This window comes from Oncorhynchus nerka, linkage group LG3 (assembly GCF_034236695.1).
Source record: "Oncorhynchus nerka isolate Pitt River linkage group LG3, Oner_Uvic_2.0, whole genome shotgun sequence".
In the NCBI taxonomy this organism is placed as follows: Eukaryota; Metazoa; Chordata; class Actinopteri; order Salmoniformes; family Salmonidae; genus Oncorhynchus; species Oncorhynchus nerka.
The window spans coordinates 10,705,289-10,732,955 of record NC_088398.1 but is presented as its reverse complement, the minus strand read 5'-3'; the positions used below and the strand labels follow the sequence as shown (position 1 = coordinate 10,732,955).

General features: G+C 42.1%; 2 protein-coding genes across 8 annotated transcripts; both read right to left on the bottom strand.

Annotated features, from left to right (window-relative positions):
• Positions 1-533: 533 nt before the first annotated feature.
• On the bottom strand, positions 534-5,175 carry LOC115102150 (BOS complex subunit TMEM147-like). 6 transcript variants are annotated; one of them, XM_029621780.2, is made up of 7 exons: positions 3,968-5,175; positions 3,267-3,383; positions 2,727-2,796; positions 2,140-2,342; positions 1,864-1,948; positions 1,578-1,699; positions 534-1,184 (listed from the first exon to the last, which is right to left on the bottom strand). In XM_029621780.2, the coding sequence occupies exons 2-7, from the start codon at positions 3,341-3,343 to the stop codon at positions 1,064-1,066; spliced, it is 678 nt and encodes a 225-aa protein (XP_029477640.1). In that variant the 5' UTR covers positions 3,344-3,383; positions 3,968-5,175; the 3' UTR covers positions 534-1,063. The 6 variants fall into 6 exon arrangements, with proteins under 6 accessions (XP_029477640.1, XP_029477630.1, XP_029477656.1 ...); XM_029621770.1 differs by lacking the exon at positions 3,968-5,175 and adding an exon at positions 3,654-3,961; XM_029621796.2 differs by lacking the exon at positions 3,267-3,383.
• A 100-nt stretch (positions 5,176-5,275) lies between these two features.
• gapdhs (glyceraldehyde-3-phosphate dehydrogenase, spermatogenic) lies at positions 5,276-26,383 on the bottom strand. Of its 2 annotated transcripts, none has more exons than XM_029621760.2 (11): positions 26,288-26,383; positions 12,641-12,700; positions 10,570-10,666; positions 10,291-10,397; positions 7,637-7,727; positions 7,255-7,373; positions 7,031-7,112; positions 6,711-6,862; positions 6,286-6,448; positions 5,997-6,094; positions 5,276-5,861 (listed from the first exon to the last, which is right to left on the bottom strand). In XM_029621760.2, the coding sequence occupies exons 2-11, from the start codon at positions 12,667-12,669 to the stop codon at positions 5,792-5,794; spliced, it is 1,008 nt and encodes a 335-aa protein (XP_029477620.1). In that variant the 5' UTR covers positions 12,670-12,700; positions 26,288-26,383; the 3' UTR covers positions 5,276-5,791. The 2 variants fall into 2 exon arrangements, with proteins under 2 accessions (XP_029477620.1, XP_029477613.1); XM_029621753.2 differs by lacking the exon at positions 26,288-26,383 and adding an exon at positions 25,261-25,349.
• Between the last annotated feature and the right edge of the window lie 1,284 nt (positions 26,384-27,667).

The following is a 27,667-nucleotide window of genomic DNA, read 5'->3' as shown; positions in this document are numbered from 1 at the left end:
TCCATAAAGACTGGTCAATAGGCGTCTACACAGACTAGACTGGTCAATACATTTCTATGCAGACACCAGGTTTCTATACAGACTAGACTGGTCAACAGGTTTCTATACAAACCAGACTAGTCATTTTAAGGCTAACTAGAAGGGGAACTAATCTATCTCCAGCATGAATTAGAAGTGGCATTCCGGTGGTAGGTGTGGAGCGTCGATTCTTCCAATTGGAAAGGCAATATGTGTGGGAATCTGGACACAAGAGTATTCATCATTCCTGGACATGCCCACTACTGTACAGACACCAAGTCACCATGGAAATCAGCGGAATTGGGCCCCACAGTACATAAGAGTTTGTAGTAACAATAGGTCAGTTGTGACAGATTATCTCCCTACAACACCACACATAAAGCTCTCATACGAGGAGCCCGAACTACACCTCAATGTTGAGTACAAATTTGATTGCGTTCTGTAAATATACTATACAAAATCAAATTAAAACATTGTCTATCGTATGTAATAAGCACACTGTGCGCAATCAAAAGTAGCATATTAAGTCATTTATTGGCCATTCACTCACACCTCACTAAGTTTCCATAGAGTAGGATAACCCACTGCTACCATGTTTTATGTAATCTTACGACAACATAAGTACGCCATTATGCTGCTTCAGTCATGTGACAAGTGCACCAACATTTGTATTTCATCATGTCGAATGAGATTAAGTTAATCTCTTTCATATCTGCAGTAATGCAGGTGAGCACACAGAGTAACAACAGTATTGTACCATCAGCTTAGATGTCAAAGTAGTTTAGTAACTGTACTACAACGCTTAAGAGGCATCCACTTTCATCCACTTGTTATAAATACTTAATCTACCGTACTAATTCAGCACAATAATAAATCATAAATAAAAAAGTAGTATCATAACATTAAAAAAAGTCAAATCATGAATGCTCACATTCCTGCCCTCTTTCTGAGCGATACAAAATTAATCTTTACAGGCAAAGTCTGGTTGAAAGGCCCTGTGTGTGTGTGTGTTAAAGACCCTCTTTGTTTGGGGTCGCAGCCAGTCTCAGTTACTGTGCACCAGTGTGACGAAGAGGAAGAGAGAACAGAGGGAGATGGATCCAGTGAGCACCGCCTTCACCAGGAGGGCTGTCCAGCTCCCCAGCAGGAACACATGGACAAACAACCTGAGAGAAGTTAGAGGACAGAGGAGAACATGAGTAGATGTGTAGCTATGTTTGATACCAATATGTCAATTGTTGACTACTATGTAACTGATTGTTGCTAACATCATATAATCACGATGGATTATGACATGAACTTGGAGGTGTTATGGTTTTCAGTACCATTTCAATAATGTATTGTTTCTTTTGAAAAATAGGGATTGGTCATCCAGACCATTACATAACTGTAGCTATCAGTGTTTATAATGACCTCCAGCGGTGTACAGAAAAACTTCAGTTCCCTCCCCAGAACAGATGAGCACTATGAGCTGAAAACCAGCTCTGTGAGGATGACCATTTCTACAGTATGCAGTTCCAGGTCCCTTCCCTGGGTACGTTGAAGTACGTGATACTCACTCCATGAGGAAGGCCTTGTATACACACAGCCCTAGCAGTACAGTCACAGGCAGACGGAAGCTCTTCGGGAGGTCGTACCGCGTGAACATCCACACCACTGCTGCCATGGCGATATAGTGCACCTGAATTAGAACGCGACATCGAATTTCCTTAGAAACTATACATCTTCTAAGCCCTCCACAGGAAATGTAATGTTGATGAGTATTCATTATCTAACTATTTATCGGAAGTCAAAATAAATTGCTATTTGATTCAGCAGTATAAGTGTCAGTGCAAGGGGATTTACCAGGCTGATGTTGGAGTCGAAGCTCATCTGTATGTACTTCCAGTCAAACTCAATGCCTCTGGCACCCACCCATAGAGGTATACACCTGGATGACAGGGCAAGAGGATTAAATACAAGAGACAGCATTGCAAATAAACATCATGGCAAATATACTAGTGAGTTTGGATAGTGAATGACTATAATCTACACATAAATGAATGTGAATCTGGAATGCACCCAAAGAGATTGAAAGAGAAACAGCAGGTAGACAGAGAAAGATAGAGAAAGAGAATGTACCTTGACATAATGAGCTCTGCTGTGGACCATCCCATCGCTGCCACCATGATCTTGTACTCTCCCTTCCCTGCGTTCCTGGACATGACCAGATGCAGGCCCAGAAGGTCTGCTAGGTCCACCGTGGCCTTCATAAACTCACCAACAAAGTCATACACACCAGCTCCTCCCTCCCATGTGGGGAAGAAAGTGGCTAGAAATAGCATCTGGAACAGAGACATTGTTAATTTGATTTTTTATTGTCACATACACAGGATAGGTGCAGTGAAATGTCTTGTTTTACAGGGTCAGCCATAATATTACAGCGCCCCTGTAGCAAATTAGGGTTAACTGGCTTACTCAAGGGCACATTTTCACCTTGTCGGCTCGAGTATTCAAATCAGCGACCTTTTGGTTACTAAACACTAGGCTACCTGCCGCCTTAGTAGGATACATATTAACTAGTAATAACTAACAACTAGTAGGCTACATTAGTAATCAAGCAGTTTTTAGTCTGTATCCCAATGTGATTGATCATCAGTTCCTTTGACAGAATGATGATACTTTTATTGCTTTTCAGAAAACAGACAGTTTGGACAGTCAATGCTCACCTTGCATAACTGCACAAATAGGTAGGTAGCTCCTGCTTGAACACATCTCCAGAATGCATTGTATTCTGATCTATAATATGGATAGAGAAAGACACATCTGTACACTAGAATGGTTTGAACATGGTTGCCTAGAGTGGCAGGAGGATTGGCTGACCTCTCAATCTGCTGACATTTCCATGTAGATTACTTTTCACCCTCATATATATATATATATATTTTACTTGGCAAGTGAGTTAAGAACAAATTCTTATTTCCAATGACGGCCTACCCCGGACGACGCTGGCCCAATTGTGCGCCGCCCTATGGGACACCCAATCACGGCCAGATATGATACAGCCTGGATTCGAAACAGGGACTGTAGTGACACCTCTTGCACTGAGATGCCGTGCCTTCGACTGCTGCGCCATTCGGGAGCCCAATAAGGGTGACTAGCTAGTGAACAGATCATACACAAATACATGTTCAGTAGCTAAATGTACGGGGTCAACTAACAAATTAATCTAATGCAGTTTATATAGTATGAGAGGTGCTGATATTTACAGTCCACTGCACTTGTAGGTGATAAAGTAGGGGAAATAAGCCAAGGCAAAGCAATTCCCGAAATGAAATAGCGTCATATTGCCAGGGAGTCCAACACTGGCGAATTCTCCAACGAGTCTGAAGGAATGAAGACATGATAGCTATTAGCTAGCAACAATTATTGACACAATGTTAGTTATTTAAGATTTATGAAGCATTGGAGCAGATAATCTGAAAGCAACGTTACTTGCTAGCGTCCTCTCTTCCTGCACACTCAAATGGCTGATTATGTGCAAGGCCTAACATATTTATTCCACTCGTATTATACATTTAAATCTGTTAGATAAGTTAACTGCATTTAAATAACACACGTATAAATGAAGATCAGCACGAATCATTCAGAAATACCTGTATTTACTCAGGTTGACAGAGGGATTATTGAGATGCTAATGCTGGTTTGCTAACTCGCTGGATGAAGGACGGAAACTAGTTTTCAACTAGTTACCACAGCCACAATGTCAAAATTGGCTGTATCGTAGAAAATTCCTAAAATAAAATAAAATGCGTTTTGGTATTAATTTAGGGTTAGGCATACGAGTAGCAGTGTGGATTGAGTAAGGTTCCAAGTCAGATTTTAATAAGATAAATTGTAGAAATAGGCGGAATTAATAACTCTGTGGCTGTGGTAACTAGTGACGACTCAGAAACTACCAAAGTCCTACCTTTAAATGATTCCGCTATCCCTTGATGTCTCCGATCCTATCGCTCCGCTCGTTTGCTAACGTTTTAGGACAAGTACTCAGAGGGTCTTTTAAAGCAAATGGACGGAACGACAGAACGGAGTCACCATGGTTAACCGTAATAATTGCAGAGCAGGACTTCCGGCAATTTCTGCAAAGATTGTTTAGTATGAAAATTTTTAAAAACTCGGTGGTTTTTGTTGTTTATGCAATGAGTAAATAGTTCCTGCATCGTCGTTGACATGACAAATACAACTAATGACAATTTATAAGTTTAAAGATATTTGCAGCACTATAGCTAGCCTGGACATCCGCTAGTAGGCGCTATTCGCCACTAACAAACGACGTTAGCAATAATAGCGCCATCTGGCGGCAGCAGCTACACTATAGGTAGTAGTCTAACGTCATTGAGTTAAAGGCCCAGGTGCAGTCAAAAACGTGATTGTTTGAAAAATATTTCCAAACTATGAGCTTGGAATAGTACTCTGAAAACTGTCAAATTATGATAATGCCCTTTTAGTGTAAGAGCGGTTTGAAAAGACAGCCTGAAATGTCAACTTCTTTTGGTGGGATGAAGTTTTGGTCTGCTCTTGCCAAGAAACACTTTTGTTTTAAATTAAAATGGTCAAAAAGAAACAATCACACTAAGGTACTTAATTTTTACCCAGAAATGATTTGATATTGAGATATGACTACATTGGACCTTTAAAGCTCCTTATGGTCGTTCAGGCATCCACAATGTGCAGTACTCTTGACATTCCAAAATAATGAGTGTTGTGGTTTTTCATGTGAACAGTGTTGAATGCAGAAAACGTACCACCAGTCATTTGGTTTACCTTATTGTGCAACAATATTTGCCACTAGATGTCTCCTGCGATTCCCGTTAGGGCAGGATAAAATAAATTGCAATAGTGGACTTCAGATAGCATTTGCATATGTCCTTGATGGAGAGTTGACACTTGACTGAGAAACTGTCAGTTCCATAGCCTGACACCCAATAAATTCTGGCAGAAAACCTGTCTGAGAAGTCATCCAGTGCAATGTGCACAACCAGATTGGCAAATTCAATATCAATCATGTTTGACTCCTGGTCCTAGGTACCAACATGGTATGCAGAATTTTGTTCCAGCATAGTATTAAAACTGTGGCCTGGCTAAAGCATCAGCTATTAAAACTGAAGTTTAGGGAATAACATTTGTTTCAATATACATTTTCACCAAACTGTGATGTTCAAATAATGCAAATGTGCATCAAATTAAGTCTAATCCTGTCAGTAATGTTACAAACACATTATCATACAATTGTCACTTTATAATGCATCATCTTCATGTTCTGCATCCTGTTGATTATCTTGAATGCAGATGACAACTTATTTGCCAATGTGTGAAAACATGGTCTTATAACACTGGCAAACAGGAAACATGAACAACAACAAGGCAAGACAGAGACATTTGTAAAGATTCTACAGAAGTATTATTTTTTTAGTTACAGTAGCTCGTCTTTCTCACTTGACTCTTAAACTAGAAATCTTTAACACCAATATTACATGGTAACAGCCAGTATGGGAACATCTACGGCAATGCTCTGGGAAGACACAGAAACTCATACTGTCAAGTCAAAACAGTCTCAAATTGGGACTTTTTCATTAAGGAAAAAACAAATACTCGTACACACAGCCTACTACAGAGACTAAGTTGTGTTGTAGAGAGTGGGGGAGGGCTGGGGGTACTAGGGGTGTGACACTGGAGGGTGTGAGTGCATGTAAAAGGGGGGTGGGTCCCATTGCAGCTTTCTGGTGCCGGAAAGTTACTCCTTAGAATGCATGTACAGCAACAGGTCAGCGACGCGGTGGCTGTAGCCGAATTCATTGTCATACCTGGGGAAACAAACAGATGGAGTCATAGTTTAGTTGAGAAAAACCAAAAAGGGGTCCAGCGTTAGCAGGGAGAAACTATAGAATTAGAATGCAGAATGATTGAATATTTACTCTAATTCTAAGGGAGGAACTTACCAGGAAATTAGTTTGACAAAGTTGTCGTTGAGGGAGATACCGGCGCCAGCATCAAAGATGGAGGAGTGGGTGTCTCCAATGAAGTCAGAAGACACAACCTGGTGGGACAGGAAATATGAAAAGTGAGAAACCCACCAACAGAACAGCTGCAGTATACAGAGATCTATGTAATCTAGGAGCCCTGCTACAACTTGCTAATAACACATCATATAATTGCCAGTTAAACTGAGCTCTACTGCCACCTCTGCTCATCTTTCATGTTGACATACATATTTTGTAATTAACTTACAGAGTCCTCAGTGTACCCCAGGTATCCCTTCATGGGTCCTTCGGCGGCCTTCTTGACAGCCTCCTTGATCTCAGCGTAGCTGCCGGGCCGGGACAGGCGGCAGGTTAGGTCCACCACTGACACGTCAGCCACGGGCACACGGAAGGCCATGCCAGTCAGCTTGCTGACAGAGAGAAGGCTCACATCAGCACTTATATAAGCAGTCTTTTTCAGCAAGCACACATCTGCATTCAGCATCTTTGATAAGTAGCAGGCACAATCACATAAATGTATGCAAACACACCCACCCCAGGAGGCTGTTGAGGGGAGGATGGCTCATAATAATGGCTGGAATGGAGTCAATTAAATGGCATCAACCACATGGAAACCATGTGTTTGATGTCATTCCAACCAGCCTCCTGTGACACAGACTCCCATCTACTGACCCGTTGAGCTCAGGGATGACCTTGCCCACAGCCTTGGCAGCTCCGGTGGAGGCAGGAATGATGTTCTGGTGGGCACCACGGCCATCGCGCCATGCCTTGGCAGAGGGGCCGTCCACCGTCTTCTGGGTGGCGGTGTAGGCGTGGACTGTGGTCTGAGAGGAGGAGCAGAGAGAAAGAAAGAGAAGGGAAAGATGAGCATGGGTTCCATAGAGTCAGCAGATGTGTCAATATGGATCACAGGACAAAAAGACATTCAGATGCTCCCTGCATGCTGGTCATGAAGATGCATGGACAGAGTCTAATGGAAGAAAAACACTGACCATGAGGGCCTCCTCGATGCCGAAGTTATCGTGGATGACCTTAGCCAGGGGGGCCAGGCAGTTAGTCGTGCAAGATGCATTACTGTGGATGACCAGAGAGAATTACAATAGGTCACAAACTCAGATTAATAATAACGCTAGTATAATTGATTTAAGGTTGACTATTCTTGTGAAGAGTTCACCCTTTGATCATGCATGTATTGGTCAGGAATAAAGGGACTCACCTGACGATGGTCATGCTGGAGGGGTCGTACTTGTCCTCGTTGACTCCCATGACGAACATGGGGGCGTCGGGGGAGGGGGCAGACACAACCACCCGCTTGGCACCACCCTGGATGTGGGACTGTGGAAACAGAAAAGAAAACACATTGAGAAAGTCTCAAATCTTGCATGCACATCATATTGAATGTTTGTGTCTAGATCTGACTGGTCCGAATACACTTGAGAACGGTTGAAAGTCTTGAGTTTCATAGGTTTATTTTGACAAAGTACATTAGGGTTACTTATTTGGCTGTTGCAAGGCCTTGGTGAGCGCTATAGTTATCAGTGCTTGACGGGGACACACGAGTGTCAGTGTCTTCTGTGTGTCTGGGTACTGCTACTTACAGAGGCCTTGTCAATGCTGAGGAAGACTCCGGTGGACTCAACGACGTAATCGGCACCGGCGTTACCCCATGGGATCTCATGGGGCTTCATACTAAATGGGGAGAGAGAGATATTAAGGAAAGCTTTGACTATGTACAGACTCAGTGAACATAGCCTTGCTATTGAGAAAGGCTGCTGTAGGCAGACCAGGATCTCAAGAGAAGACAGACTAAGTGCACACTGCCCACAAAATAATGAAGTGGAAACTGAGCTGCACTTCCTAACCTTCTGCCAAATGTATGACCATAGAGACACATATTTCCCTCAGATTGCAAAGACCCACATAGAATTCGAAAACAAATCCAGTTTTGATAAACTCCCATATCCATTGGGTAATATACCACAGTAGAGGTCGACCGATTAGGATTTTTCAACGCCGATAGCGATTATTGGGAGGACCGAAAAAAGCCGATACCGATTAATCAGCCATTTTTTACAATTTATTTGTAATAATGACAATTACAACAATACTGAATGAACACTTACTTTAACTTAATATAGTACACCAATAAAATCAATTTAGCCTCAAATAAATAATGAAACATGTTCAATTTGGTTTAAATAATGCAAAAAAACAAAGTGTTGGAGAAGAAAGTAAAAGATGTGCCATGTAAGAAAGCTAACGTTTAAGTTCCTTGCTCAGAACATGAGAACATATGAAAGCTGATGGTTCCTTTTAACATGAGTCTTCAATATTCCCAGGTAAGAAGTTTTAAGTTGTAGTTATTATAGGAATATTTCTCTCTATACCATTTGTATTTCATTAATCTTTGACTATTGGATGTTCTTATAGGCACTTTAGTATTGCCAGTGTAACAGTATAGCTTCAATCACTCTCCTCGCTCCTACCTGGGCTCGAACCAGGAACACATCGACAACAGCCACCCTCAAAGCAGCCTTACCCATGCAGAGCAAAGGGAACAACCACTCCAAGTCTCAGAGCGAGTGACGTTTGAAACGCTATTAGCGCGCACCCCGCTGACTAGCTAGCCATTTCACATCGGTTACACCAGCCTAACCTCAGGAGTTGATAGGCTTGAAGTCATAAAACAACGCAATGCTTGAAGCACAGCGACGAGCTACTGGCAAAACGCATGAAAGTGCTGTTTGAATGAATGCTTACGAGCCTGCTGGTGCCTACCGTCGCTCAGTCAGACTGCTCTATCAAATCAGACTTAATTATAACACACAGAAATACGAGCCGTAGGTCATTAATATGGTTGAATCCGGAAACTATCATCTCGAAAACAAGACGTTTATTCTTTCAGTGAAATACGGAACCGTTCCGTATTTTATCTAACGGGTGGCATCCATAATTCTAAATATTCCTGTTACATTGCACAACCTTCAATGTTATGTCATAATTACGTAAAATTCTGGCAAATTAGGCGGCCCAAACTGTTGCATATACACTGACTGCGTGCAATGAACGCAAGAAGTGACAATTTCACCTGGTTAATATTGCCTGTTAACCTGGATTTCTTTTAGCTAAATATGCAGGTTTAAAAATGTATACTTCTGTGTACTGATTTTAATAAAGGCATTGATGTTTAGGTACATTGGAGCAACGACAGTCCTTTTTCACGAATACGCACCGCATCGATTATATGCAACGCAGGACACGCTAGATAAACAAGTAATATCATCAACCATGTGTAGTTAACTAGTGATTATGATTGATTGATTGTTTTTTTATAAGATAAGTTTAATGCTAGCAAGCAACTAACCTTGGCTTACTGCATTCGCGTAACAGGCAGTCTCCTTGTGGAGTGCAATGTAATCAGGTGGTTACAGCGTTGGACTAGTTAACTGTAAGGTTGCAAGATTGAATCCCCCGAGCTGACAAGGTAAAAATCTGTCGTTCTGCCCCTGAACGAGGCAGTTACCCCACCGTTCCCTGGCCGTCATTGAAAATAAGAATGTGTTCTTAACTGACTTGCCTAGTTAAATAAAGATTAAATAATAAAAAAGGTGTACACATTTTTATTTTATTTTTTTTAAATACATTTTTAAAAAATTGGCCAAATTGGTGTCCAAAAATACCTATTTCCGATTGTTATGAGAACTTGAAATCGGCCCTAATTAAACGGCCATTCCGATTAATCGGTCGACCTCTATACCACAGTGTGCCATCACAGGAGCAAGATTTGTGACCTGTTACCACAAGAAAAGGGCAACCAGTGAAGAACAAACACCATTGTAAATACAACCATATTTATGTTTAGTTATTTTCCCTTTTGTACTTTCACTATTTGAACATAGTTACAACACTGTACTTGGACACAATGTCTATTCCGTTGGAACTTTTGGGAGTAACATTCAAAATGGGTGAATATTTCCTTTAAGCCTCAGTGTTATCGCTGTGAGCTGGGCCTTGCAGACAGGTGGCGCCAGCCCTCAAAGGCCGATCGCAACACTGAGGAGATAATGGCCAGCGGGATTACAGACCACTGAGGTAATACTCTATGAGCCAGGGGCACACATACTGAATCCCAAATCAACCTAGCCCCATAGAATGGAACTTTACTCAGACGTACAGAAGCGCTGTTCCAGTGGTCCTCGCACACACATACAGGCAAGCACGCCCGAGCACACGTGATGATGTCATCACTCACCACTGGAATACGGAGATGGAGTGGTCGTCCACAATCAGCTTCCCGTCCTCCATGCTCACCTCACCTTTGTAACGGCCGTGGGTGGAGTCATACTTGAACATGTAAACCTGTGGAGAAAGAGAATGTCAGAGAACATCAAGGTTATCAGTTCATTACACATGGGGATATTGGTGCATTTTTACAATAAATACTACCACATAAGCACACAGGTAGCTTGATCTGGCAGGGTGCCATATTGTATGAAGGCTGTTGGTTGAGGGACTGAAAGACTCAGCTCACCATGTACTGCAGGTCGATGAAGGGATCGTTGATAGCAACGACTTTGATTCCCTTCTGCAGGCAGGCCCTGAGGACCAGGCGGCCAATACGGCCAAATCTGGACAGAGGGGGAAAGGCTGGATTCAGTACAGACACAGGGCGACATGAGATTGCTCCCCTAAAAACGTTGTAAAATTCCCTCGTCCGGCCTCTGTGTATTGGGACTGCTGTGAAAAATTCCAGATGCTAAATGAAAATGTTTTGAGTTAGGATTTACACATGTGGTGAGTGAAGAAATGTGTGTGTACTTAGTTGTGTGACTGTTATATGTGCGCTGGGGTGCTGGTTTACAGTGTAATCCTCATTATCTGTTAACTGTGCCGTCCTCCTCTTCCCATTTAACACTACTGACTCCCCTCAACACCACACCTTCTGGCGCCGGTTGCACAAGTTGGTCGTAACTCTACGTCCAAGGTGCTCTACGCCAGACCTAAAAATGAAACCTGTTACACCACCTGGGTGTAAGCCCTTCTATGAGCTATGCCTGGGCGGAGAATCTACACCTAGTAGGGAGCAGGCATTTTCAAAAAGATGCGAGTCTCGTGTTCATATTTCCCAACCTCTGCTGGCTTTTTGAGTTGCCTAGGAGTGAGTCAATTATACACTTGACTTATGCTACAGACCATGCTAAATGTGTCTGATCAGATATTGGCAAACGAATAGATGAGCTGCAACCTCCACTTATTTGCCCAACCAGAGATCAAATAAACAAATACTGTATACAACGGAGATTCTGTGAAACAAAATCACATTGATTGAGCAGACAAGTCAAAGGCTTCTCATGGGGATATAGCCTTGGCCTCGACGCCAGTGAAGAGCAAAATAATCCCCCTGTTATACTAGGCCAGTGTAGGCTACATAACATGCTAGCAAAATGTTCTGATAACACCATTAGATGAGCAAACTAGACTAAAGATTATCATCATGAACTCACCTCAACTTGGCTAACATTTTCCCAGCCTAATTGTCACCAAATATCCAAATGGAGATACAGTGAAAACAAAAATCTGATTTATCAAGACGAGTCCCCATGCTTGTCTCAGAGCAGTGAGATGGCACTGTCCCAATAATTTATCAAGACGAGCCCCCATGCTTGTCTCAGAGCAGTGAGATGGCACTGTCCCAATCATTTATCAAGACGAGCCCCCATGCTTGTCTCAGAGCAGTGAGATGGCACTGTCCCAATAATTTATCAAGACGAGCCCCCATGCTTGTCTCAGAGCAGTGAGATGGCACTGTCCCAATCATTTATCAAGACGAGCCCCCATGCTTGTCTCAGAGCAGTGAGATGGCACTGTCCCAATCATTTATCAAGACGAGTCCCCATGCTTGTCTCAGAGCAGTGAGATGGCACTGTCCCAATCATAACGGTGATTAAATTACAGTTGACCACACACAGAGTTACTTTAAACTATTTACATTAGCCTACTTTATTCCAATATTTTCATCATTTAGTGATACTCATTCCCACAGTAATTATTGATTGACCCATCCAGATGTGGTTTAGAAAACATGCATGCATAGCGGTGGGCTTTGCGAAGTGATGGGACGTGCCTCGCAAAGTTCAGAACTGTCATGATGGTAACAGCCTAGCAACCATCATTATGAAGCATCAAATCTCATGAACGGCCATTGCTTACACCGGACTTAGCCACGACTAAATTCTGATCCCAAAGTTGGACGTAGCTATGCCCAAACTAGCATTTAAGGCCAACTTCTTTAACACCCAACTGGTGCAACTGGCCCCCGATGACAACCACAAGCTCTGTGGGGGCTGACAGATACCCATAGGAAAACAACCAATGTCTGTTCAGTGTTCATGGTTTGCTGCTCCCAAACGCGATTTACACCATAAAGCTTTCAGTGCGTTTTGCACCATTATATTGCTTCAAAACCTGTTATTACATAACTAGTCTTAACTGGGCCTGGATGTCTTGTTGGTGCATTTCCCATTTCTTTGAATGGCAGTGTTTAACACATTTTTTTATAAATATGCAACAATTTGTATATTAGAGGTGAATATAATACCCACCCGTTGATTCCAACACAGAGGTCTGACATAGTTGCTGTTGATTTGGTTGTGGTGGTGAACCTGAAACAAGAAGACATTAGAAAACATTAGGAAGCGTATTGCAACAAGTGTCCCTCCCTGTAGAAACAGCAAAGTCTTGCAAATGTACAGCTTTCCACACCGTCTATTCCCACAGAGCACAGTGCCTAGAATCTGCAAATCAATCTTTTTTTCTAGAACAGCAGAGAAAGTAGTGCAAAAGTTTAATTTGTCCAGTTACATAACAGCAGTTAGCTAAGTCAAACACTTGTTCTACTATGTAGTGCATGACTAGGTGGCCTCGTGCTGGGAGGTGTAGGCTAGATTTGTGTCCCTAACTTGGCTATGGAAGACTCCATTGTCTCCAGGCCTGTTTAACATGCCAGACAGAGAGCAGAGAGTTGAGGAACTGAAGCAACAGGCCCAGACTTCCTATTCAGAGGACTTCCTTTCTGTAGACTCCAGGGGAAACCAGCCCAGTATGAAACAAACACTGGATTCTGGGCTCCTCCCTTGTAGCCGGTCTGAATCCACAGGCGATATCAATCAGTAGCTCTCCTCTCCTCCGCAATGTTAGCTCTCACTGTATTACCAGCTTGAAGGCCTGTGGTGCCAGGCCAGTCTCATTACTTTCCAGAGGCTGCGGTGTGTAAGGAACGATAAAACACAGCCTTCCACTTTAACCTTCTGGTTTAATAGGAGACTAGGCTATTTGTCTACTTTGACTTCTCCAATGGTCCCATATCGGAGGATTGGACACAGACATGCTTTTCTGTTCTCAGCTCAACTTAAATGGAAACGTATAAATATGAGCCTTGGGTTGTGCCTAGTTTTCAGTGACAGTCTGTATTATGATCATATGCACATGCCTTTATGGGCAAGCTGCTGCATGTGTGGTATTTCTGACAGAGTGAGTGGCTGTGCTGTACAGGAGCATGTTGAGGTTTCTAAAGACACTGAGATAGGCTATTGGTTATGTAAGAGAGACAGACATGTCTACTAAACAAAAAGAGGGAGGGTTGGAACATAGTCAAATATGTAACCTCAGCCTTATAAGGACTGGAGAGGGAGAGGAGTCAAACAGATATTTTTGTGGAGGAAGGGAGAAGATTACCATTAGCCAGAGACACAGGAAGCAGAACAAGATAGATATGAGACACTTCCTGTAACAACAAAGCAAGTTATTACAGATGAGACTATACACAAGGCTTTATAGTTTAACTCGGTCTTTACATACTGTTTGAGCAAGCCAAAGATTAAATGTTCAACCAAATTATTTAGCCTAGCAAAAAAAAGTGTTGGTTAGCAATGCTGAAGGTAATAGGAGGTCGGGAGAGGTTTGAACACATTTGAGGCAATACTTGCAAAATACAGTTGGCCAATAACATCAATGTCAGGTACGTGATGGAGGATGGACCGCATAACAGTAAGTTACTACCCTTGGCTAACACAAAGTGATGCAACAATCAGGAAATTCCTGCTTCATCATTTTGCATCGATGAAAACGTTTGTTGGAAATTGATGTGGCAAACATTGCTGTTTAAACCAGTCATAGCCCTGGGCTATAGATCTATCAATGCATCATATTTACCATAATCTGTATTGCTCTATAAGTGACATTTAAACCAAATGACAGCCCCATTAATCAATTTCAACTTAAAAACAAACTTCTTTTTTTTTTCCATCAAAGGAGACTATTGATTTGTCCTAGTCTGCCATGACATATAGGGATTTTGGCTGCACATGGAGGGCCAATCTAACAGGACTAAAATAACATTCAGGTATATAAAAAAAAATCCATGACCATGTCCAGTTCAAAGGAAAGGTAAATGTGGTTAGTTTCTTCTCTCAAGTTAGGATAAATCATTAGGCCATAACCTAGCCTCGCTGTAACCTTTTATATTTATTTGATTTATTTAACCAAGTAGGCCAGTTGAGAACAAGTTCTCATTTACAACTGAGACCTGGACAAGATAAAGCAAAGCAGTGCGACAAACACGGAGTTCACATGGGATAAACAAACGTAGTCAATAACACACTAGAAAAATCTATATACAGTGTGTGTAAATGTAGTAAGATGAGAGGTAAGGCAATAAATAGGCCATAGTGGCAAAATAATTACAATATAGCATTAACACTGGAGTGATCGATGAGCAGAAGATTAATGTGTAAGTAGAGATACTGGGGTGCAAAGGAGGAAAAAAATAAATAACAATATGGGGATGAGGTAGTTGATCTGTGTACAGGTGCAATGATCGGTAAGCTGCTCTGACAGATGATGCTTAAAGTTAGTGAGGGAGATATAAGACTCCAGCTTCAGTGATTTTTGCAATTCGTTCCAGTCAGTGGCAGCAGAGAACTGTAAAGGAAAGGCGGCCAAAGGAGGAGTTGGCTTTGGGGATGACCAGTGAAATATACCAGCTGGAGCCCGTGCTACGGGTGGGTGCTGCTATGGTGACTAGTGAGCTGAGATAAGGTGGGGCTTTACCTAGCAAAGACTTGTAGATGACCTGGAGCCAGTGGGTTTGGCGATGAAAATGAAGTGAGGGGCAGCCAACGAGAGCATGTAGGTCATAGTGTTGGGCAGTATATGGGGCTTTGGTGACAAAACGGATGGCACTGTGAAACATTACATCCAATTTGCTGAGTAGAGTGTTGGAGGCTATTTTGTAAATGACGTCGCCGAAGTCAAGGATCAGAAGGATAGTCAGTTTTACGAGGGTGTTTGGTAGCATGAGTGAAGGATTCTTTGTTTTGCGAAACAGAAAGCAGATTCTAGATTTAATTTTGGATTGGAGATGCTTACTGTGAGTCTGGAAGGAGAGTTTACAGTCTAAACAGACAACTAGGTATTTGTAGTTGTCCACATATTAAGTCAGAACCGTCCAGAGTAGTGATGCTAGACGGGCAGGCAGCAATCGGTTGAAGAGCATGCATTTAGTTTTACTTGTATTTAAGAGCAGTTGTGGAGGCTACAGAAGGAGAGTTGTATGGCATTGAAGCTCGTCTGGAGGTTTGTTAACACAGTGTCCAAAGAAGGACCCTGGACAAATAGGCTATATTAGAGACATGGCTAGAAGAGATTCAGCTTTTGTGAAATTAACATCAAAAGTAGATTTATTTTACAACTCTAAATCATTCCCCTAACCTTAACCTAATTTTCCTAACCTAGTTATCCTAATCAGTTATCGAAAAGTCAAATCTGATGTTCATTTGACAAAAGCTGGATCCCTTCTAGCCATGACCCTATATGAAGGGAGTCCCAGTTATCCTCCATTAGCTTTTCCACTCTGAGCTGAGGGTCACCGAAATGGAAGCACAGAAACAATCCATACACGGGACAGAACTAGTACTGAACTCTCAAAGCATTAGGCTAGACTAGTGTGGACAAAGCCCTTGGGGCTAAAACACCTCAAACCAATCAAAGCAACACTTTAGACAATCAACTCAAAATAGCTATAAATAGGCTTAGGTTTTTCCAACGGATTGTCCGGTTGTCTAATGTCTAGCACCGGTTTCAAACTGTCTGGGTGTAGGCTATAACGTGAGGGTTATGCAAAAGCAACATATGAACAAGGCAGTTAACCCACTGCTCCTAGGCCATCATTGAAAATAAGAATGTTCTTAACTGACTTGCCTAGTTAAATAAAAGGTCAAACAAAAAATATCCTCAATAGATTTATTTACCTGGTTAACTAAGTGTAGTAAGCTATGCAACACTACATATTTAATTGGACTAGTGTCACAAGGTAAAGTACCTTACTGAATATGCTTAGAATCTGTAGTATCCTCCTATGAGCAATAAATCCAAAAACTCCTTAGACTCCCCTCTCCACAGCTTGTAGGCCTCTATGTAAGACTGCTGTGCAGCAGCAAGGTAGGACTTAGCGCTGTCTTTGAAAGGACACACAGGATTGCCCTTGCATCTGGTTGATGTAACGTTAGACAACTTGATAATCTGTGCCTGTGTGAGTGTGTGCCTGTGTGTGTGGCTCCCACTGCACCGCAATTTACCCAGATGGCTTATCCTAATCTGCCTGTTCCTCCAGCCTGTGGTCTTTTTAAAGAGCCCCAGAATGCACTGCGTATGCTGACTGGATTGACTGGTCAATAATGAGCCGACTGGGCCAAGCTCACAGTGAATCCTCCTCACCTAATGCGGTCACACTGACTACAAATTAATGGCATCTGTGCCTCAACTCCATACACTGCACCAGTGGGGAATTAAAAGTGCTAGTCTGGAGCTTGATATATTCAGTAACATTGAACGTTTGGATAAGTACATTAAAAAGATGTCATCAAGTTAAGACTGTCAGGCCATCTTCAATTCTCCTTGCCACACAGGCATCATAAAGGCAAGCAGGCTGAGAGGCAGTCAGAGAAGGCTCCATGTTAGTATGGCGTTCTCACATTCCTCCCTCCTTTATATTCTGTTCACACCTTCCCTCTTTCTCCCCCTTCAGCTGCAGTCTGGCCCAATCCACATATCAAGTCCACTGCACTAGTTATCACCTCCATTTTGTTTCTTGAGAAAAACAGTAGACAAGCCTCACACCTGTCTTGTCAAGGCTACTGTGGTCTACAAAAGAAAATGTTGGTGGGTTATTTTATTGTGTCTGTGTGTACTATTGTCTGAAGTACTACCACCCTCTTTTGGTCTCAATAGTACGCAAGTGGGCTGACAAATATAGTCCTTTGTTGAGCGGACCAATCAATACCGGACTTGTGTCCTGGATGCCTCAAGATGTCAAACGACTCAATTTAGTGCTGAACTGTGGGGGAATTCAACAGGCGCAGGCTGGTGGCAACTCTTAACACAGACAAATGGCCACTGTGTTTATAAAGGCCTATAGGATCCACCTCTGCTTCTGACTCAGCCAATTATCTACCTGTTCTACTGAAAACTGACACACAACATCAGGTGAAAATTAAGTTCCAAACACCGAAAAGAGTAGCTCCATGTTTTTCTGATTGTGTCATTCAAGCAAAAGATTGAGCATGAGTCATGGTATTTTTAGGGCTGGCACAATTATTGTATAACGTTGAACCGATGGTTATTGATGAAGACAGCCATGAAAATAAAAAAATCTTCATAAGCATAAAAAAAATATATACACTACCAGTCAAAAGTTAAACACACCTACTCATTCAATGGTTTTTCATATTTTCTACATTGTACAATAGTGAAGACATCAAAACTATGATAAAAACATATGGAATCATATAGTAACCAAAAAAAGTAATAAAACAAACAAATTACAGCTTTGCATAATCTTGGCATTCTCTCAACCACCTTCATGAGGTAGTCACCTGGAATGCTTTTCCAACAGTCTTGAAGGAGTTCCCACATATGCTGAGTACTTGTTGGCTGCTTTTCCATCACTCTGCAGTCCAACTCATGCCAAACCATATCAATTGAGTTGAGGTCGGGTGATTGTGGAGGCCAGATCATCTGATGCGGCACTCAATCACCCTCCTTGGTCAAATAGCCCTTACACAGCCTGGAGGTGTGTTGGATCATTGTCCTGTCTCTTGAATTCTAAATAAATCACTGACTGTCACCAGCAAAGCACCCCCACACCTCCTCCATGCTTCACGGCGGGAGCCACACATGCTGTCACGCCCTGACCTTAGAGAGCCTTTTTAGGTCTCTATTTGGTTTGGTCAGGGTGTGATTTGGGTGGGCATTCTATGTTCTGTTTTCTATGTTTTGGCCAGGTATGGTTCTCAATCAGGGACAGCTGTCTATCGTTGTCTCTGATTGGGGATCATACTTAGGCAGCCTTTTTCCCTTCTGTCATTGTGGGAAGTTGTCTTTGTTAGGGGTACTATAGCCCTTGTAAGATTCACGGCCGGTTTTGTTATGTCTTGTTGGTGACATTTTACTAAATAAAAGGAAATGTACGCTTACCACGCTGCACCTTGGTCTTCCTTTAACGACGGCGTGACACATGCAGAGATCATCCGCTCACCTACTCTCTGTCTCACAAAGACATGGGTGTTTGGAATCAACATTTTCAATTTTGGACTCATCAGACCAAAGGACAGATTTCCACCTGTCTAATGTCCATTGCAAGTCTCTTCTTATTGATGTCCTTTAGTAGTGGTTTCTTTGCAGCAAGTCGACCATGAAGGCTTGATTCACGCAGTCTCCTCTGAACAGTTGATGTTGAGATGTGTCTCTTACTTGAACTCCGTGAAGCATTTACTTGGTTTGCAATCTAAGGTGCAGTTAAATCTAATGAACTTACCTTCTGCAGCAGAGGTAACTCTGGGTCTTCCATTCCATTGGCGGTCCACATGAGACAGTTTCATGTCTTAAAGTAATTTCTCTTTGCTTATTTGAGCAGTTTTGTCATATGGACATGGTCTTTTACCAAATAGGGCCATCTTCTCTATACCACCTCTACCCTGTCACTACACAACTAATTGGCTCAAACTCATTAAGAAAGAAACTCCACAAGTTAAACTTTTTTTTTAAAGGACTTTAAAAAATTGCAATTGGCTCAGAACAGGGCATTACAGTTGGCCCTTGGGTGTACACAGAGCTAATATTAATAATATGCATGTCAATCTTTCCTGGCTGAAAGTGGAGGAGAGATTGACTTCATCACTACTTTTATTTATGAGAGGTATTGATTAGAGGTCAACCAATTAAATCGGAATGGACGATTAATTAGGGACGATTTCAAGTTTTCATATCAATCGGAAATGGGTATTTCTGGAAACCGATTTTGCCGATTTTTTTTTGTTCTATATATATATATGTTTTTTAACACATTTAATATTTAACTAGGCAAGTCAGTTAAGAACACATTCAATGACAGCCTAGGAATGGTGGGTTAACTTTCTATTTCAGGGGCAGAACGACAGATTCACCTTGTCAGCTCGGGGGATCCAATCTTGCAACCTTACAGTTAACTAGTCCAACGCAATAACGACCTGGCTCGCTCTCGTTGCACTCCACAAGGAGACTGCCTGTTACACGAATGCAGTAAGCCAAGGTAAGTTGCTAGCTAGCATTAAACTTATCTTGTAAAAAAAACATCAAATCAAAATCACTAGTTAACTACACATGGTTGATGATATTACTAGATATTATCTAGCGTGTCCTGCGTTGCATATATTCTGAGTATCTGACTGAGCGGTGGTAGGCAGAAGCAGGCGCGTAAACATTCATTCAAACAGCACTTTCGTGCGTTTTGCCAGCAGCACTTTGTTGTGCGTCAAGCATTGCGCTGTTTATGACTTCAAGCCTATCAACTCCCGAGATGAGGCTGGTGTAACCGAAGTGAAATGGCTGGCTAGTTAGCGCACGCTAATAGCGTTTCAAACGTCACTCGCTCTGAGCCTTGGAGTGGTTGTTTCCCTTGCTCTGTATGGGTAACGCTGCTTCGAGGATGGCTGTTGTCGTTGTGTTCCTGGTTCGAGCGAAGGAAGCTATACTGTTACACTGGCAATACTAAAGTGCCTATAAGAACATCCAATAGTCAAAGGTTAATGAAATACAAATGGTATAGAGTGAAATAGTCCAATAACTACAACCTAAAACTTCTTACCTGAGAATATTGAAGATTCATGTTCATAATCGGTATCGGCTTTGAAAAATCATAATCGGTCGACCTCTAGTATTGATATGTTGAATGCACTGAGCTGTCCGTTTAAACTACTGCCACACAGCTCGGACACCCATGCATACCCCATGAGACATGCCACAAGAGGTCTCTTCACAGTTCCCAAGTCCAGAACAGACTATGGGAGGAACAGAGTACTACATAGAACCATGACTACATGGTACTCTATTCCACATCAAGTAACTGACGCAAGCAGTACAATTAGATAAAAAAACAGAAAACACCTTTTGGAACAGTGGGGACTGTGAAGCAACAAACACATGCATACACACACATGGATTTAGTACTGAGATTTGTGGTAGTGATGGAGTAGGGGCCTGAGGGCACACAGTGCATTGTAAAATCTGTGAATATATTGTAATGTTTTTAAAAGTATAAAAAGCCTTCATTTAGCTTTTCCACAGGAAGAGTAGCTGCTGCTTTGGCAGCAGCTAATGGGGGATCCATGATAAATACAACTACAAACAAGGCACACATGTTAATTGAAATGCATTCCAGGTGACTACCTCATGAAGATGGTTGAGAGAATGCCAAGTGTGCAAAGCTGTCAAGGTAAAAGGGTGGCTACTTTGAAGAATTTCAAATCCACTGCTCAGAAAAATAAAGGGAACACTAAAATAACACATCCTAGATCTGAATGAATGAAATATTCTTATTAAATACTTTTTTCTTTACATAGTTGAATGTGCTGACAACAAAATCACACAAAAATTATCAATGGAAATCAAATTTATCAACCCACTCAAAATTAAAGTGGAAAACCACACTACAGGCTGATCCAACTTTGATGTAATGTCCTTAAAACAAGTCAAAATGAGGCTCAGTAGTGTGTGTGGCCTCCACGTGCCTGTATGACCTCCCTACAACGCCTGGGCATGCGCCTGATGAGGTGGCGGATGGTCTCCTGAGGGATCTCCTCCCAGACCTGGACTAAAGCATCCGCCAACTCCTGGACAGTCTGTGGTGCAATGCGGTGTTGGTGGATGGAGCGAGACATGATGTCCCAGATGTGCTCAATTGGATTCAGGTCTGGGGAACGGGCGGGCCAGTCCATAGCATCAATGACTTCCTCTTGCAGAAACTGCTGACACACTCCAGCCACATGAGGTCTAGCATTGTCTTGCATTAGGAGGAACCCAGGGGCAACCGCACCAGCATATGGTCTCACAAGGGGTCTGAATCTTCTTTCATCTGTGAAGATCAGTGCGCCAGTGGCGAATTTGCCAATCTTGGTGTTCTCTGGCAAATGCCAAACGTCCTGCACGGTGTTGGGCTGTAAGCACAACCCCCACCTGTGGATGTCGGGCCCTCATACCACCCTCATGGAGTCTGTTTCTGACCGTTTGAGCAGACACATGCACATTTGTGGCCTGCTGGAGGTCATATTGCAGGGCTCTGGCAGTGCTCCTCCTTGCACAAAGTCAGAGGTAGCGGTCCTGCTGCTGGGTTGTTGCCCTCCTATGGCCTCCTCCACGTCTCCTGATGTACTGGCCTGTCTTCTGGACACTACGCTGACAGACACAGCAAACCTTCTTGCCACAGCTCACATGGATGTTCCATCCTGGATGAGCTGCACTCCCTGAGCCACTTGTGTGGGTTGTAGACTCAGTCTCATGCTACCACTAGAGTGAAAGCACCGCCAGCATTCAAAAGTGACCAAAACATCAGCCAGGAAGCATAGGAACTGAGAAGTGGTCACCACCTGCAGAACCACTCCTTTATTGGGGGTATCTTGCTAATTGCCTATAATTTCCACCTGTTGTCTATTCCATTTGCACAACAGATTGTGAAATTTATTGTCAATCAGTGTTGCTTCCTAAGTGGACAGTTTGATTTCACAGAAGTGTGATTGACTTGGAGTTACATTGTGTTTAAGTGTTCCCTTTATTTTTTTGAGCAGTGTATAAAAGATATTTTGATTTGTTCAACACGTTGTTGGTTACTACATGATTCCATATGTGTTGTTGCTTAGTGTTGATGTCTTCACTGCTATTCAACAATGTAGAAAATAGTTTTAAAAAATAAAGAAAACCGTTGAATGAGTAGGTGTCCAAACGTTTGACTGGTACTGTGTATATATATATATATATTTACATGTTTTGGTGTTTGGAAAGAACAGCTGACTGAAAACAGGAGAACTGGGCATTCATGCGGTTGACTCGGTGTCTGCTGTAACATGGACTCTACAACTTAATTCAACTTTGTTGCTCCTTTCTGAAACAAGCAGGATGCTGTAGCAAACTAATATTTGGTTGCCTATGTGATTTCCCCCTCCCATCAGCAGAACATACCAGTCAGGAGAGGAGGAGAAAATGTGCGTCATATCTATTCTGGTGACAGCGGTCATTTAGTTGACCAATAATATGGACCATCATAGCAAGGTATTAAAAATGCCCAATTACTGGAGAGAAACAGGGTGCCTGTAGTAAGTGGGTCATTCACCCCAGGGGCATACAGATACCCACTCAGGCAGAAAATGTCCCAGACAATGGGAAAAAATAAAGTGGGTGCAGTGTGAGAGCGTCTCAATATGGAAGCGTTTCAATATGGAAGCGTTTATGAACGAGTTGGCCTTTTACTACGGTATTCACAAAAATGCTGGCATCAAGAAACAAAGCAAAAAACAGTGTTGGGATGAGGCAGATGGAGACCATTCCTGTTAGCAGAGGTGAGCCTGGGAGCCATTTTGAGCAAGTGCTGTGTCATACCACCACATCCATTTACTATGCTGCACACAGGAAGAATGACACACAACCAGGCAAATATGATGCAAGAGGCAGGCTGAGTAATAATATATAGATATTTACAATGTAATAACAAATATACTATAAACCAGTGTTGTCATTTGCATAGAGGGAGAGAGCACACCGTAATCTCTGTTGACCTCTACAAGCTGTCTTAACCTCAGCAGAGAGAATGAAAACGTGCTGCCTCACCCACCCTCTCACTCACTGGCATTTTCTACATTCCCAGGCATGTCTTGTACTGATTGTAGCTCAGTAGTTTTCCACTTTTGAGACCTGAGCCATGAGGGGCAGGCCCTGATACTAGAGACTGAAGACACAGCTCAGTATTCACCATTCAACCTGCTCACTGACTGCCACGCCCCTTTGGAAAATAAACTACATTAAGTCTCACACAAAACTACATCTAGAATATTATTTTCAGTAAATCAATGTATCAAACCTTTTCTGTATTTATGAAACATCAAACATGATTACCTAAAAGAAATCCACTTATGGTCAAAAGCATGTTTTTCAAGATCATTCTGATTTGTTTGGAAATAATCTGATCTTATTGCCTGCAGCTAAACTATAGTATGTGGGCTAATGTCAAATACATATAATTAACCTCTGTATAGCCTACTGGTTCTCATCTGAGAATGTTATCAGTCTAATATGGTTAGACAGCTGTCGTCAGAGAGAGCAGTATGATATCCAGTCTTCCTCTACAAGCCTCAGGACCAGCCAGCCTCAGCACCTTGCCTATTTACTGTCACACGACTGCCCTCACTGCAGACAGCCAGTCAACTCACGCCACTAAATATCACTCCATCAAGGCCTAGTAATAGACTAACGTAGTCAGCTTTGTCTGGACAAAACCAGACACCTGCTCAATGCATACGCCAGTCACCTGTCCTGTGCTGACAAAAGATCATCAAGTTGTCACCCTGTTGTGTCATGTCAGACTAAATCTTCAAGGCGACAATACATTTAAGTACTTTTGTGTTCCATTAGAGCTGTGAAACCTAACAGAGAAGGGAAAGGCCGCTTGCAGAACAGAACAGCCATGAATAAATTAACTGTTGTATCAAACTGCAGTGAATCGATGAAGGAGGGGCCACCTCCTGCCAGCAGCATGTGATCTGTCTGACTGCCTGAACTGTGCAGGTGGGGGAGAGAAACACACAACGACATCCATGTGATCATTTACTGATGCCATCTTTGGGGCAGCGATAGCTATCGCTAACCCCAGCGTCAAGAGAGGACTCTCAGTCCGCACAAATCAAATGCAAAAGTCAAGCCTAGTTGAGCCAGGAGGTGTGGTTGACCATTAACCCAGGCAGTTATACAGCTAGTGATGGGCTGCATGTTGCATCAGAAGTGCTTACCAAGTTCTCACCGCTATACAAGCCGGATCTGCACAAAAATAGGCCTACACAAGGCAGGTAAAGAACAATGTGTTCACAGATAAAACTGAGTCAACAGCCATACACTACCAATACAGGTATAAAGAACACACGGATAGGATTCTTCACACACGGGTACTGTGAATAATGGTGGGGGAAATATCTCCATGGTAACCTCAAGGTGATGGTAAGTGCATACCAAAAAAAGGAAAGCACATTGAGCAGGTCAGAGAGAGGGAGTAGAGTTTGAGGGAACCACCTCTTTTTACCCAGGAAGAGACAGGCCGTGTTCGACATAGCAGACGACTTTAAAGGAAAGTCGAGACTGACTGATTAACTTGCATCATACATAACTTTTCAATAGTATTTGTAAATCAGTCAATCACAGTTTTGATTAACTCGAATTCGGCCATTGAGTCAGAGAGTCTCTTAGCTGCAGGCACTTTCAAGCAGGAAAATAGGATTAGGCCTTATTTGTAGTCACAGGACCTAACCAGTACATCAGCTTGTTTACATTAGGCCTATGCAATCAATGTCATTAGCAGTTATTCTTCCAGAATGATAATTGACACAGTGCACATATCAGCAGGCCAAACTAAATAAGAGCAGTTTACTGATGATGTGCATTACATATTTTAACTTTGAAATCACTTCATTTTGAAATATATAATTATTTCAACAATTCTAACATGTCATTTCTCTGTCCTTTTAGATGAGGAATAATTTTATATCCAGAATATGTTAAGTGTTTTATGAGCGAGGCAACTAATGCAGCAGGGAATCAGTCACTCTTTATGGCATCTCCTGGAAAATAGGCCGGGTCTGTCAAATGACCTTACAGTATGATACGACCTTCACCATCGCACTGATGAAAAAGGCCCATCCCATCATCTGGAGATGGCTGCCTCTCCATCCTCCTTAGTGACACCGAGCCGAAACCTGTTGTAACAGTCTTTGCAAACGGTTGACATCTTGATTAAAGTATGTATATTTTAGCAACTAATACAATTTGCAACAATTCGGACAGAGTAACCTAATCGGTAGGCACATTGATGCGACACACCACGCCATTTCTTCCACCTTCAGAGAGAGAGAGAGAACATCACTGGAACAATACAATTAATGTTCAATCATCATTAATCTCATCCCCAAAATTAAAACGGTGAATGTATCAATTACAATTCAACATCAAAGAAAAGTGGTCTCGGCTTAATTTTGCAACATTTTGTTGTTTAGAGTTTCATAATTTCGACGGTAACGTTCTAGAATGCTATGACGCAATCAAAAGAACTCATGAGTATGTGGTGAGAGGCACGTAGCTCTAGCTAGAGCAACATTTCGGAGATTTCCTGTACAGTCATCTATGCCAGAACTCTTAATTTACACCGACCAATTGATACAACTATTTAGGTTCATGAAAACATAATCTAAATGTTGCATGAAGCCACAATATTCGTTGACAACAGTCTTCCGCAAAATGCATCATCGTTCAAGCTACTGTGTCACGTAACCTCGGCACATTTTGACTTCTAATGAATGATGCATTATCTTGTTGTTCTCACTAAATGCTCAACTCGTGTCTTAATAAACAAGATGTGTACGTGCTATGCATTAGTTAGCAAACTACACTTCATATTTTCAGAAATTGTACTGAAACGCGAATTATTACACAAGGCCATGGGCGCATCTTTCCCCGCCTCCATCATTTATTTCCTGGCTTTGTAATGTTAAAGAGAAAGGAGAGGCTCAAAAGTAGCTACTGCTACACCATTACAACGGCATTCAAAAAACACAAAGACACATAATTAAGCAATACGTATTACAATTATTGTTGTATAATAACCCCTTTTTGTCGTTCATGCCTACCTTGAGAGGAGATGCTGCAGTGTCTGTGCAAATGGAGAGTACAATTTCCGAATTTATAGCAGACACGTGACACGAGCATTGGTCTAATCGCCCTGGAAACATGACGTCACGTGATCTTTTGCTGGGGCACGGCTGCTATGGAAACCATAGAGAAAGTGGGGATGTTCCCAAACCATGGGAAGATACTAAAAGCAGATTTAAAAAAAATGTAACTTTTATTTAACTAGGCAAGTCAATTATGAACCAATTCGTATTTACAATGACAGCTAACACCATACAAACGTGGCGCCAATTGTGCGCCGCCCTACGGGACTCCCAATCACGGCCAGTTGTGATATAGCCAGGAATCGAACCTGGGTGTCTGTAGTGCCTTAGACCACTGCGCCACTCGGGAGCCTGATAATGCATCAATATGCAAGAGTATTTAGAAATATAATCAAAATATGCTACGAATGTTTGTTTTTTATGGACAGAAATTGAAATTAGTATTTTATATTATTTTCACACACGGAACCATAACCATAATAACGGATCATTAATGGCAAAGTCGTTAATTTGCATAATTTGATTGAAAAATCTGAGAACTGCTCTAAAATTCCACATGCTGCAGCACGTGACTATCTGGGCTAGTGTTCTGCAGAGCATCCGGCTGCTGGGCTACGTGAGATATGATGCGTGCCTCTGTGGAAACTCCATGGATGAAAACCGTATGAGACCACATTTTGATGAATCATCATCCATCCATCATAGTTACACACGATCTCAATGTAATAGCGAATTTAACTAATCTAATTTTTCTGTGTAAAATAATATCTCTGGGGAAAAAAACATTTAAAATATATAAATATTTGATGGAAAGTGGGATACCTACTCAGTTGCACATTAGAATGCGTTCAAATGAAATGTATCTTCCGCATTAAACCCTACCCTCCTGAATCAGAGGTGTGAGTTCTGCCTCACTCGTCATCAGCGCCCGCGGAACAGATATTGTTGGGGGTTAACTGCCTTGCTCAAGGGCAGAATGGCAGATTTTTCCACCTGGCCGGCTCGGGGATTCGAACCTGCGACTTTTTGGTTACTGGCCTAAAGCTCTTAACCGCTATGGTGGTATGCTACCTAAACATTGAGTTTTTAAATCGACTAGATTACTCTCTAATCTGACTGAACAGGGTGTATATTAAATGTTACATCACATATGTGAGTTGCGTAAAAATATATGTATAGGAAGCTGTCAAACCATACAGTCGTTGTGTCAAACCTTGAACACGTTGTAGCCTATTTTTCACAATGGCGCCATCGTGCGTTGAAATGACCCAAATGGAAAGGAAGTACACCAATGACATCATATCCCTCAATATTGGTAAGCTTTTTTCACCTTGG